The 12,693-nt window shown below is 43.0% G+C and overlaps 1 protein-coding gene across 2 annotated transcripts in view; it reads right to left on the bottom strand.

Annotated features, from left to right (window-relative positions):
- Window positions 1-2,995, bottom strand: part of EBF1 (EBF transcription factor 1) — a 448,279-nt gene extending 445,284 nt beyond the window's left edge. For both annotated transcript variants that reach the window (XM_051978810.1, XM_051978809.1), the window contains exons 1-2: window positions 2,723-2,995; window positions 373-529 (exon numbers count right to left, since the gene is read on the bottom strand). In XM_051978810.1, the coding sequence (XP_051834770.1) occupies window positions 373-529; window positions 2,723-2,856 (291 nt within the window). In that variant the 5' untranslated portion in view covers window positions 2,857-2,995. The remainder of the gene's footprint in view (window positions 1-372; window positions 530-2,722) is intronic.
- Between the last annotated feature and the right edge of the window lie 9,698 nt (window positions 2,996-12,693).

Consider the following 12,693-nt stretch of genomic DNA (forward strand, 5'->3'; position numbering starts at 1 on the left):
TCGGGCTATTTGGACAGTTTCAGAACTGGCCAGTATTGGGAGGCAGAGGATACACTAGGTGACATCGCCTTTTAACAGAACATCGCGTTCCTCCTTTTGGAGTAAGTGATAGATAACTTTGTTGAAAGGAACGCTTAACTAAATTACCGGGACTTATAATTTCGCATAGGAACAGTGTCACAGTGGGAAGGAAGACTTTGTGGGCCTTACTCTGTTATGCATTGAGGGATTGAATATAACCTCCGAGGGCTCCTGGACTGGGGCTTCTGGAACCGAAGGAGGCGCTCCCTCCGGCACGGGGATAAGGGATGCGGCAGGAAAAGGATTAACGCAACCAGTCGGGCTAGGTATGCGACTCTGCGCCCCACTTACTTTTTCCTTCTCCACGAACCCCACAAAGGCGGTTCTCTCGATCTCCACGGGTTGCCCCTGTCTGTCATAGAGGGCCAGGACAAAGTGGAAGAAGTTGGATTTCCTCAGATTGGAGGGCGGCTGCTTCTCAAAGTGAGCCCGGGCCAGCCCCACCCCACTGTGGCCAAAGAGACCGAGAGATTAGAGAACGAAGCCAAGTCTGACACAACCGCAATCTTCACCCACAGCCCACTAGAAAATTGTCCCCCAACATTCACACGATGACATGCCCAAGTGAATGCCCCGCAACCTACCCACTTTTACCCCTTAGGGAAGAAATAAGTACCATCATCCCTAAAACAGTCTCCCTCTTCCAAAACCTAGGACTGACTGCAAACGGAGTTTCCCTCCGCCCTGGATTTATCTTGGGGAGTTCGGCATTATTTTTTGGCTACAGGTTTTCTGCCGGCTCAGAAATCTTTCCTGAACTTGTCAAAGGGGAATGAAAGGGGTGTGTGTGTGTGTGTGTGTGTACATGTTTGTAATGAAAAGTTATTTTAAAACTCTTCTTTCAATGTAAATTGGGGTAGAAAAAGAAGTAAAAGTGGAAGGCTTATGTCAAGCTTTTTGGAACATATCTCAAATTGTGGGTAAGATTGGAAGTTTAAATATATGTCTTTTTCTCCCCTTCTCTTTAGACTCTACATTCATTCCATTTCCCTCTCTGATAGAAGATGGGAATGGATGAAGAGAAAGGTAGACTTCACCAACATCAGATTTCCGATCAGCCTACCTTTTGACAGATATCCCTTTTAATATCCAATTGTGATTCCTCTCCCCATACCCCCAATTCTGATTCTCTAGAGCCGTCACGAAACACAAATTAAATTGTCTCCAAAAATAGACCCCCAGAAAGTTACAGGATTTGGAAAGTGACTGTGGAGCCCTAGTACTGCTGTCCTGCCAAAGTTTATTCCATTGCAATACACACACCCACATTCCTGAAGTAATAAAATTTCAGATTCCTTCAGGAACACCTAGACATAAGCAAAAGGTTCCTGTGTACTAGACCTTAAAAGACACGGGAGATATGGGAGAGTGCATTCTGTATCTCTAGCTTCACCTCGTTCACCCCACCTCCCCATACATAAACAAATATACTTTCGTTTCCTATTCAATTTACCTTGATTACTCATACTCTCACTGAGCTTTTCTAGATCCTTTCCTACTCATCTACTCCTCTTAGATAATGGGAACAGCTTTGTAAGACAAAGTTCCCAGGACTAGGCATAACTACCTTTTGCCATCTCCTTCTTCCCTTCATCCCCCCTCCCTCTCCACCCTTGGACTCTGCTTAGGCCTGCCAGGTCCTTCTGAGCTGGGCTGGGGGCCTTAAAAAGAAAGAAAGAAAGATAAAGAAAGAGGAAAAAATGAAAAAATGAGAAAAAAAGGAAAGGCAGGCCACTTCTCACTTGAGACCAACATCCCAAAGAAAGGACATGGGGAAACTTCGCTTGTGTTTTAGCTATGTTTGGGTCCCAGCCTGCAAGCATTGCTTCTCATCCCTCTGAGCTGGGGGTGGAAATAGGAAGAGGGGACCAGACTGATTTGAAAGAGAACAGTGCGGAGACAATTAGAAGATGTCAAAATTCAGATTGGGAACTGGTACTGTCCAGAATTGGGGGGAGGGAGGAAGGAAGGAAAGAAGGAATGAAGGAAGGAAGGAAGAAAGGAAGGAAGGAAGGAAGGAAGAAAGGAAGGAAGGAAGGAAGGAAAGAAGGAAGGAAGGAAGGAAGGAATGGAGGGAAGGAAGGAAATAGAAAGGGAGAAAAGAAAGAAAACAGAAAAAGAAGATAGATGGAAAAAAGGGGAGGGAATTAAGAAATAGAAAAAAAGGAAAATGTGAAAGGGAGAAGCAAGACAGAAAAAGGGAAGGAAAAAGAAGAAAGAGCAAGGGAAAGAAAAATAGCAAAAAGAGTAAAAAAAAAAGACGAGAAAGGAAGAAAGAGAGAGAGAAAGAGAAAAAAGAAAGAAAAAGAAAGAGAGAGAGAGAGAAGAGAGAGAGAGAAAGAAAGAAAGAAAGAAAGAAAGAAAGAAAGAAAGAAAGAAAGAAAGAAAGAAAGAAAGAAAGAAAGAAAGAAAGAAAGAAAGAAAGAAAGAAAGAACCAGGCATCTCACATTCTGGTGAAATTTCTCTTAGGTACCAAAGCAAAATAAAAATAAAAACAGAGGTAGAGGGTCAAAGTGCCCGAATTGGACCCTTCGGAGAAGCTATCATTTTGCCCACCGCAGAACAGCGAGATAAACTACGCCGGAGGGAAAGGGGAGAGGAAAGAAAGCCACGGATGCTGCTGCAAAAGCTTCTACCTACCTCTGAGCGGCTGTGTTTGCATCCAGGACCCCGGCTCCCTGCATCCACGTCCGCACAGCGTTCATTCCACTGCCTAGCGGTTCTTCCTTCATACTGCTTCCACTCCTTTGGATGCTTTCCTGGATCCCAAACATGAAAACAATCTTTTTTGGGGGGAAATCTCCTCTCCCGTCAGAAAAAAAATTAAGGGGGAGGGGAAGAAAAAAAAAAGAAAGAAAATCGCCAGCCAGAGATTTTTTTTTTTTCTGAGAAGATGAACTCACACCGGATCAAGGCGAGTTGAAAGCAAATTTTAAATTAAAAATTATATATATAATACAACAACAGCAATAACAAAAAAAAAAAAAAGGAAAAATTCCAACGAAAATGCAAAGACAAAAAAAAAAAAAAAAAAAACCGAGATGTACGTTTGATTGTTGGGGGTGTTGTTGTTGGGTCGGTTGGTTTTGGTTAGGAGTGAATTTTTTGGTTTTTTGATTTGTTTGTTTGTTTTGCTTTTTTTGTAGTGATCACAAGACGGTGGAGCACTTGAGGGGCTGGAGTTTCCTTTTGTAGAGGTACCCTTCACTTGAAGAAGCAGGCAAAAAAAAAAAAAAAAAACCCTCTGATGGCAGTTTAAGAAACAATAGGCTGAACTGGAGCTGCTGCAGGCTTGGCTACATCAAGTGTCATTTTCCACAGACAACAGGCAAGTTTTTTTCTCTCTCTCTTTTCTTTTTTTTTTCCTCTCCTCTCCCAACCAAAGATCTTTCTCTCCTTTCAAAGCGTGTGGGTAAGGAGGACGCCGGTTGCTAGAGACAGCGAGAGACACCAGAGAAAGAGAGAGAAAGAAGGATAGAGAAAGGGGGAGGGAAGAAGAGAGAGAGGGAGAAAGACAGAGAGGGAGAGAGGGAGAGAAAAGAAAGGAGAAAGAGAGAGAGAGAGAAAGAAAGAGAGGGGTGGACCCTGGTGGATGGAGATTCTGTTTTTTCCTTGCTAAAATAGAAGTGATTTGCAGTCTTTCCCTATGGAATCCAGTTTGACTCTCCCCAGAGCTAAACACAAGCACACTAACCCCAATGGGGAGGAGGCGTGGTTCCAGCTTCACAGAACCGCCTCTCTATTTGCATAGCGTCATCCTTCCGCCCGGTCATAGCCAATCGCAGTTCCTGGCTCCGCTTTGACGCCACGCCGGGTAACACCCCCCTCATTAACATCTCCTCTGGACCTCGGGGGAGATCTGCGAAAGTTGCACCCAAAGTGCCGAGCGAACCGCGCTGGCTGCTAGGCCGGTGACCGCAAGCGGGAGGGGGTGGGGACGAAGGCAGTGCAGCGAGGTGGGGATGGGGGGGTAAGGGAGTGAAGCCAGGGAGGGTTCAGGAGGGGGTTCAGGGAGGAGAAAGGGTATAATTACAACACTGTTTCCTTTGCCATGGAAAAGCCCATCAGGGCCATTAGCTAAAATATGCTTAATATGCACAGTCCCCTCTCTTCTCGCCCACCCCTCGCGATGTAACCGTGAAGATTCGCTCGGAGGCGGAGAAACTGCATCTTTCTTCGGTGGGTGCTGGTTTGTGCTTTGGCTATACCGGGGGATCGGGTGCAAAGTAAACAGGAGCATAGAGCGCAAGCCTGTCTGCTGGCCTGCCTGCCCTTCCCGAAGTTGACTGTGCGCACCCCTCGTGCTCCCTCTTCCCTCCCCTGTCTCCTACCCTTTCTCCCCTTGTCCTTTCTGTGGTGATGGTGGGGGTGATGGAGGGTATTCTCGTTTGGGGAGGATGGAGCAAAGGAGAAGAGAGACTGAAGGAGGGGAATCTACGATGGGGCCGGAAAGGGGTTTGGTGAGTCAAATCTGCCTCTCTCTCCTCTGGCGAAGCTGAATGCTCTTGGAAATAAAACTCTTTTCTATTTAAGCAAATTCTGGGAGTGATGAATGTGGTGTGGTTAGACCGTATCAGGAACCGTGGAGGCTGCTTCCTTTAAACCCGGTAAAGAAAGCCGCCTGCTCTCCAGGCTTACGGTCACGTTTTTCGGGTTCTTGGCCCCCGGCGTATTTCACACATCTAACTCGAGCGCGCGCGCGCGCGCACACACACACACACACACACACACACACACACACACACACACTTCTGTTGAGCAATCTCCAGCGTTTATGAATCATGAAATGCTGGAGAGAGTTTATTTCTTCAGGTCCATTCCCACCCTCTGCTCTCCCCTCCTCTCTGCTCCTCCCCTCTTTCTCTCTCTCTCTCTCTCCCCCCTCCCTAGCATTCCCCACTCCTGTTAACTGTTCTGGAGTATAACAACCATAACAATGAGCCTTCATTGTTTGTTTATTTGGTGGATGGATTTCCCCCCCCTCCCCCATCCTTAAAAGAGAAAAATAAACAAACCCACGCCAACTCCTGCTCCTGCCATATGTCAAAAAGAGTGTGAGGTTCATTGTCTCCTAAATGAGTCTTCCGAATGTATGGGACTGATAAGTAGAATGAGAAAAGTATTAGTGCAGTAAAATGTTTTATTCCCCTGTAATGTTCTCCATGATTTTTTGTTAGTTGTATATAATTTCTAATATGCCACTCAAATCCTCCCTCACCCTATGCCTCATTGACCTCTGGAGGTGACCCTGAATTTTCAAAGTATGTTGTGCCACCAGAGCACAATTTCTGGCAGGTTCCATTAAGCTGGAAAGGCTTCCAGTTGGGCCATGTGGCAAGGGACTAGACGTCTGTTCTCTGATGACCAGACGTCTGTTCTCTGATGACCAGCCTAGAAAGGTGGTCACCAATTAAGGATTGCTTTTGGCCTCTCTAATTTGAAGACATTCTACTTAAATTTAGCTTAGTCATGTTAAAAATCTTTTCTTGGTGCAGGTGGTAGAGGGAAATATTTAAAGAGTAACTTCAAATGAACAATGAAGACTTACAGGAGTTTCATTATTTCTTCAAAAATAATTCCATCCCTTGCTGGTTTCTGGAGAATAAAATGGGAGATCTGAAATCCAAGTTCACTTCCTTTTCCTTCAACTTTTGGTCTGGAAACTCACTAAGGGGAGTGTTTGAAGGTGTAAGAATCTCATACTTCAAAGAGCTATAGTTACTTTAGTATGCACACACCTTCCATCAATCAAAATCAGTGGTATTTGACATTCACAAAGGTCCAAGAATTCATCACTCCATGGCCAAACTCATAATAAGCTCATCTGAATGTAACTATGCTAACTATGTAATTGTGAATTTAACAATACAAAGTCAATAATTGTGTTAAGATTCTTTTCTGCTTCATTGCACCTGTAATAGCCTGCATTCTAGAACCCAGGGTTACCAGCCAACATGATGAGGCATCAGAATAGAACTTTATTAAAGGACTTATATTGGATAGAAAATGCCATCTGCATCCAGAAAAAAGATCTAAGGAGAATGAATGTAAATCTACACATGCTATGTTCATTTCTTATTTCTGGGTTGTTGTTGTTTTTTAAATCTCTCCCATGGTTTTTCCCTTTCGCTCTGATTTTTCTCTCCCAACATGATTCATAAAGCAATGAGTATTAAATAAATAAATAAGCTGGCTACAATTTAAAAAAGAATTTATATACATCTTTAGAAGTATTGAGCAGTTCTCTCTTTTTTCTCTCTGTATGTCTCCTTTTTTCTTCCTCTTCTCTCTGTCCATCTGTGTCTCCTTTTCTCTCTGTCTCTAGGTCTCTTTCCCTCTCTCTTTCTTCTCTTCTCATGCCCCAGGGGAGTCCTAGAGCAGAGTTTGGGAATACTTATCCAGCTTGAGAGGAGGGGCATACCCCTCCCCCCTCCTTATTGTATTACCTAGACCAGAGTTTTCAGATCCACCTGAGACCCTGGGAAACAGGAATGTATGGGAAATAATTGCTCCCAGGAGCTGTTTCAATGTTCAGTACCCATTGTCTTGACTTTTAGTTGCTGGTGTCCTAACTGCAGGCAAACATTGACCTGGGTCTCTTTACTGCACAGCTCCCAGGGCTCTGGACTATCTAGGCTTTCTTTTCCTCTCCAGGCTATAACCATACCAAGAACTGGCTAGGGCATTGTTTTTCTTTCTCAGCTGGAGTCTCAGAAGAGACATCTTGCTGAGGCTGAATGATTAACACTAGGGGAAAGGAGCCACTCCAGGAGAAAAGACTCAAAGGTTCTAAGCCTTTGCCAGATCCGTAGGATAAGCGACAAGAACAGGACTGAGACTCAGTCAGACAGCATGCCAAAATCTTGGGAGAAGGACAATCCTGAAGGAGGCAGGCAGCAGAGAATATCCCTTTTGTTTCTCAATTCAAGTCAGTATTTATTTCTTAAGCAAATTCTATTGTTAAGATCTTGGGGTTGAGGATACAAAGAAAAAAACAGTTTCTGCTCTCAATACCCTTACATTCTATTGGCTCTCAAGAAATCTCCAGCAATCTAGAAATAAGAGAGAAAAAAGCAAGGAGATATAATCTTTACCACCCTAGTCCTCTTTACTTCAGTCTGCCCATGTAAACTTAAGAGATAAACTTGGAGGTGATTATTTGTATAATTTCATAGGGAGAAAGGAATTTTCTTACTTTATAATAGAAATTCCTGAAAAATTACTTTTTTTAATACAGAAAGAAGCTTACTCTCATAAGCTTTTTTTTTTTTTTCCCCAATCAGAGAAGACTTGACTGCCAAATTTATTCACAGCTTTGCTTCTGGGTATTTGTGCCTTTAACCTGGATTGCTTCTCCCTGTAAATAAGTATCTAAAGGGGACTCAAAAAGACAGAAAACTGAGTGTTTCTATGACAGACTTAAATCTCAAAGACCTTTAAATATTGCTTTGTTTACTGTGAATTTTAACAGGTTATTGAACCACCAACTGCAGCTTTACTTATAATAATTATAATAAATATGTTTGAAAGTTATTAATTGTACTTTACTTGTATGGTTAGTAATGATAACTCATTTGCATGATGTTTTAAGGTTTACCAAGTATTTTCCTTGTACACAAATTATCTGTGAAGTATGTTATTCAAGTATTATTTGACCAAGAAGGAAACTGAGACTCTTAGAATTGAAGTGATTTGCCAACCAGTAAGAATCTGAGATTTTGAACCTATGTTTGAACACTAATCTTTCTAACTTCAAGTCCCATTTTCTACCTTAGAGTTCAGATCCTACTTCTGACAAAATCTCTTAGTGCTCTTCAGGCAACTGTCTAAAACTATAAATAAAACTATAAATTGCAAACTAGTTTCTGATTTGCTTTAGTAGAATTAATTTCTAAATTTTAAAGTATAATAGGTACTTTTGTAATACATAAAAGATGTTATATGCTAAATATATATGTATATGTGTATATGTACACATGCATACACACACACAAGAAATATAACAGGAAAAAAAGGTGAAATAATTATGTAGAATGATATTTATGAATTGCCCAGATATTACCATAATACCCATAGAATGTTAGAAATTATAGAGAAGGCTTCTGGCAATGCTGGAGAGATCTTTTAATGAGGATTTATGAAAATATTCGTCCAAGAATCACACAGAATGAGAAGATATGGACAAGTTTCAGTCTGCACTGATGCGGAGAGCATCCATAAAATGAAATTACTGATATTTACTGTGTCTACATAAATGTATGATATGTATATATATGTACATAGAGAATATTTTATCTATGACAATAAGAGGGTGAGGAGAAAGAGAGGGAGGAGAGAGGGAGAAATAGGGGGAGAGAGGGAGAAAGAGAGGAGAGGGAGGGAGGGAGGAAAAAAGAGAGGGAGAGAAGGAGGAAGGACAAGAACCCTGGGGGGAAGAGGGGAGAACAACCTGAGTAAGTCAGTATGTAGGAAAGGCCTGATCTCTGATAAGTTGTGAATCTTCCCTTTGGAGTTTCTTCAGAAGTTATAGGTAAATTAGCACTTCCCCCACAACTGACACATACAATAGCCCAGAATTCTCTGGGGATGACTGAGCAAAGTAGAGCTGAGCTGAGCAGAGCTGGCCTGCCTTGTTGAGTTGTGAGAGTATTCCCAGGTCACTAGTACCCTGGAGGAAACTGGTCACCTTCCCTCAGGGAAGCACTATTTTGAAATCATCAGTCTCTACCTCCTTTCAAACTGTATACCTTATGTTAAATTGCCTTTATTTCACACCCACCAAATTGGTCTCTGGGCCACTTTCTAAGCCATATCTAACCTCAATAGTAAGTAAATAAAGTCGGACAGAAACAAACAAAAATGTTCTGCTGAAGGGAAGAATCCCCTTACTTATCTATTCCTGCCCATTCAAAGACCAGCTCTTTTAACTAAAAATCTTCACTTATTATTTTTACTCCTATTGAAACTTCAGCAGTGAAAGTCAAGTCCATAGTGAATCCTATTCTCTTTTCCTTATTCCAGGGGAGAGTGTGTATAGGATGAAATATAATGTTAGGAGTCTGTTTCTGGGGAATGAGTACTTCTGGAGAATTGAGCATGACAAAGGAAATATTTTGGGTGAGGTGACGATCCTTTCTTTAAGGCTTAAAGGGAATCGGAGCAAGGGAAAGAAGGAAAAGGAAGAGGAAGAAAGTAGGCATATCGGGATTTCAGGGACTGAAGAAGAAAAGGAAATACACAAGACTCAACCCATCAATCTAGAGCTATCCAAAGTCTATATAAAAATAATACTCATAAGAGGGAGGAGAAATTAAGCAACCTAGGGACAGAATCTCCTTGCTTATGTTCCTCTAATCTAGAAGAGAGGGGGGAAAGGAGAAAGTGAAGACTGGGACTGGGAAAGAGATCTGAATAAGAGTGGAAAAAAGCCAGTCTACAACTACAGGACTGTGAACTGGTCCCCAGGGGCGGGGAGGCGGGGGGTGGCTAGGGGTTCTAGGTGCCACGCCTTTTCTGGGACCCTGGGGGATGCGGGGCAGTTTCACTGGCTGCTTCTCAACTACTAGCAGAATTTCCCCCGGGGCTCTATGTCAAGTGAGCGATGAACTTAAATCCGCCGCTGGGCTCCTGGAAGTGCCCGCAGTCCAGAAATCCGAAAGCGCTGATCGCGGGGACCAGAACTAGGTGCCTAACCAAATCTAAGATGAGTTCTCGGAGTCTTTCGGAACTTCTCCCAGGAGCAGACAGAGCGCCTTGTAGCGTCTTTCCCTAAGGAAAAGAAAAAGAAACGAAGCTCCCACGATAGGACAAATTCAAGTCATCACTTATAGCATCCTCTAAGGCGTCCAAATTCCGAAGAGAATTACAGAGGAGAAATAGTAACCTCTCCTCTACCCGACTTCCACCAACGGGGGAAATGAACCCATAAAACTATTACTGGTCCGAGTTATCAACTCCCCAGGGAAAGAGGCCTCGATTCATCCTGGGACCCCTCATCCCAGGCCATCTTTCCCACTCTGGAGCATTTCATGAAATATTTGGAAGCAAACACAATCGTTCACATTCATAATTCATCACGGAGACCCGGTTTCAAGAGACTTTAGTCCCTAGAACACCGCTCCTAATCCTTCCTCCCAAGATATGTACATAAGTCTTAGAAATTCATATATCGATCGGCCTCTCGCTTCCTGAACTCAAACCCCAGCTTTCAAAACTTAAAAGGAATTCCCCTTCAGTGTTCCTTTCCGATTCCCCAACTTCTACCTTCAACTGTTAGACGTTTCAACCCAAAAAGTAACATGTTTTTGTTTGTTTTATAAAACAGCTGTGTGGATTCTAGCAAGTTATTTTACATCTGGGTGGGCCCCAGTTTCCCCGTATACAAAGTGAGGGGACTAAACAGGCTGATTTCTAAAATTTATTCCAGCTTTAATATTCTGTGATTCTAAATATGTCTGTTTTTTTTTTCTTCCGGTTTTCCCTGAGATTGAGAGTTTGGAAAGGAGAAAACTGGGGGAAATAATTCTCAGAGTTTACTTTTTTCCCCCAAGAAGTGACTGGTCCCCAAACTAGTTCAATTTGTTGCATTTCTCTGAAACAAAGTGGCTGGCTACTTGCAGTCCCTCTCAACCCTCTTCCCGCTTCCATCCCATCCCAAATCCTGTGGGTGCGCTCAATCTAATTCCTTTAGATGGGACTACTTCAATCTTCTGGTTAGAAGGGATCTTTGTCTCTAACTACACGAAACCAAACCCTTCGCTCAACCAAAACTGGTCAATACAGAGAAGTCTTTCTGGACTTGCAAAGGTGGCAGGGCAAAGGTTTGGGGTAGTAGGCATTCTTTTTAAAAGTGCAAAGTAACGGTCTTGCAACAGCGCCGCTATTCCTTTCATAGAAAAAAGAATGAATCATGGTTTTGAATATAAGATGGGAAGAGGGTTATGATACATTTATCACCTAGGTGAGGACAGCACCTAGCAGTTTCTGACAGAATCAAACTCTGCACCGCCCCATTCCACCCCACATCCCACCAAGCAAGCAACAAAGACGAGCTGGTTACTCCACTCAGGAAAAGTGACTCACTGGAAGGGTGTGGATAATAAGGTCGCTCTCTAGCGCAGGAAAGATTTTGAGGTTAGAAAGTGAAGGGGACCGCTGGTGACCTCGGCAAGTAGAGACTGCGAGAGTGTACAGACACAAAAAGTCAGTGCCGGGGGTAAGAAACTGGAGTGCAGGAAAAAGTTGAAACGAAGGAGCAGCCCTGTGCATTACTAGGAAGAGCCCTAGAAGTCTAGAATCAGAAGACAAGGTTCCAATTTGCTTTGATTTCTTTATTAGCCTTTGAACCTTTTCAGTTTCTTCAACTCTGAAAGCTTCACTTTCCTCAATCTATAAAATGATAAAGTTAGTGTCTATTGCCTCCTTCACAGAGCTGCTGAGTAAAAATCTGTCAAGCAACTTATGTTGTATTATTAGTTCAGAGAAGACAATATGGAGTAAAGAAGCTTATTTTCTAAGGGGGTATCTCACATAGACACGTATTCACAAATATGAGTAGGAGAATACAATTGTGTGTCCACATCTAGAAAATGTTCCCCCTTCTTGAATTAGTTTCCTAATGTGTAATTTATTTATTTGCTTGAAATAAGCAAAGGAGAATTCTACAAGAGCACTGTATTTAATATGGGGGAAAAGGTACTTATGATACTCATCTGTGTAAGAAACCTCCAGGCCCACACATTCTTTATATGGAAGAAATACGAGTATGGATGCTTTCGGGGGAAAAAAGAAGGAAAGAAGGAAGGAAGGAAGGAAGGAAGGAAGGAAGGAAGGAAGGAAGGAAGGAAGGAAGGAAGGAAGGAAGGAAGGAAGGAAGGAAGGAAGGAAGGAAGGAAGGAAGGAAGGAAGGAAGGAAGGAAAGAAGGAAGAAGGAAGGAAGGAAGGAGGAAGGAAGGAAGGAGGAAGGAAGGAAGGAAAGAAGGAAGGAAGGAAGGAAAGAAGGAAAGAAGGAAAAAAAAGAAAAAGAAAGCAGGAAAGAGAGGCCAAGCAAGGAGTTATTTTTTCCAAATGAGTTTTTCCAAAGCTCTGGGTGACTTCCAGGGAGAGGAACAATAGCACGGTCTCTTAGCGTTTTACTCAAGTTAATGTTTTTTATCTCAATAGCTCAGTTGCCTTGACCCAAACCAATAGCAAGAGGTCTTAGTTCTTGGGGCGCTGGGCATATAATCACCATAAATAAAGAGCCCCGCCAATCGCCCACCCGCCACCGCCCACCGGGCTTCGAGAGTCATTGTCGAGTGACCCTGCCGTCACGCAAAGCGTAGTCATTAGCGAGAGCGCTAATTGGATTTGTTTCCCGTGTCCTTATTTAGAAAGTGATTGTGTTTGCATTCGGAGTTGGACACCCTATGGGAATTAATCAGAAAAAGGGGGGCAGGTGGCACCCAGAGTCCTCCTAGGGTAGGGAGGCTGGAGGGCGAACCACGAAACAGTCCCACTAAGGCGACAAAAAATTCAAGGATGTGGACAAGGAATAGAAAGGAGAGCCCAGCTAAGAATTGGATCCATGGGCTACAATAGATGTCCCGAATTTGTCTGTGAAGATTGCTATC

Source organism: Antechinus flavipes, chromosome 2 (assembly GCF_016432865.1).
Source record: "Antechinus flavipes isolate AdamAnt ecotype Samford, QLD, Australia chromosome 2, AdamAnt_v2, whole genome shotgun sequence".
NCBI lineage: Eukaryota > Metazoa > Chordata > Mammalia > Dasyuromorphia > Dasyuridae > Antechinus > Antechinus flavipes.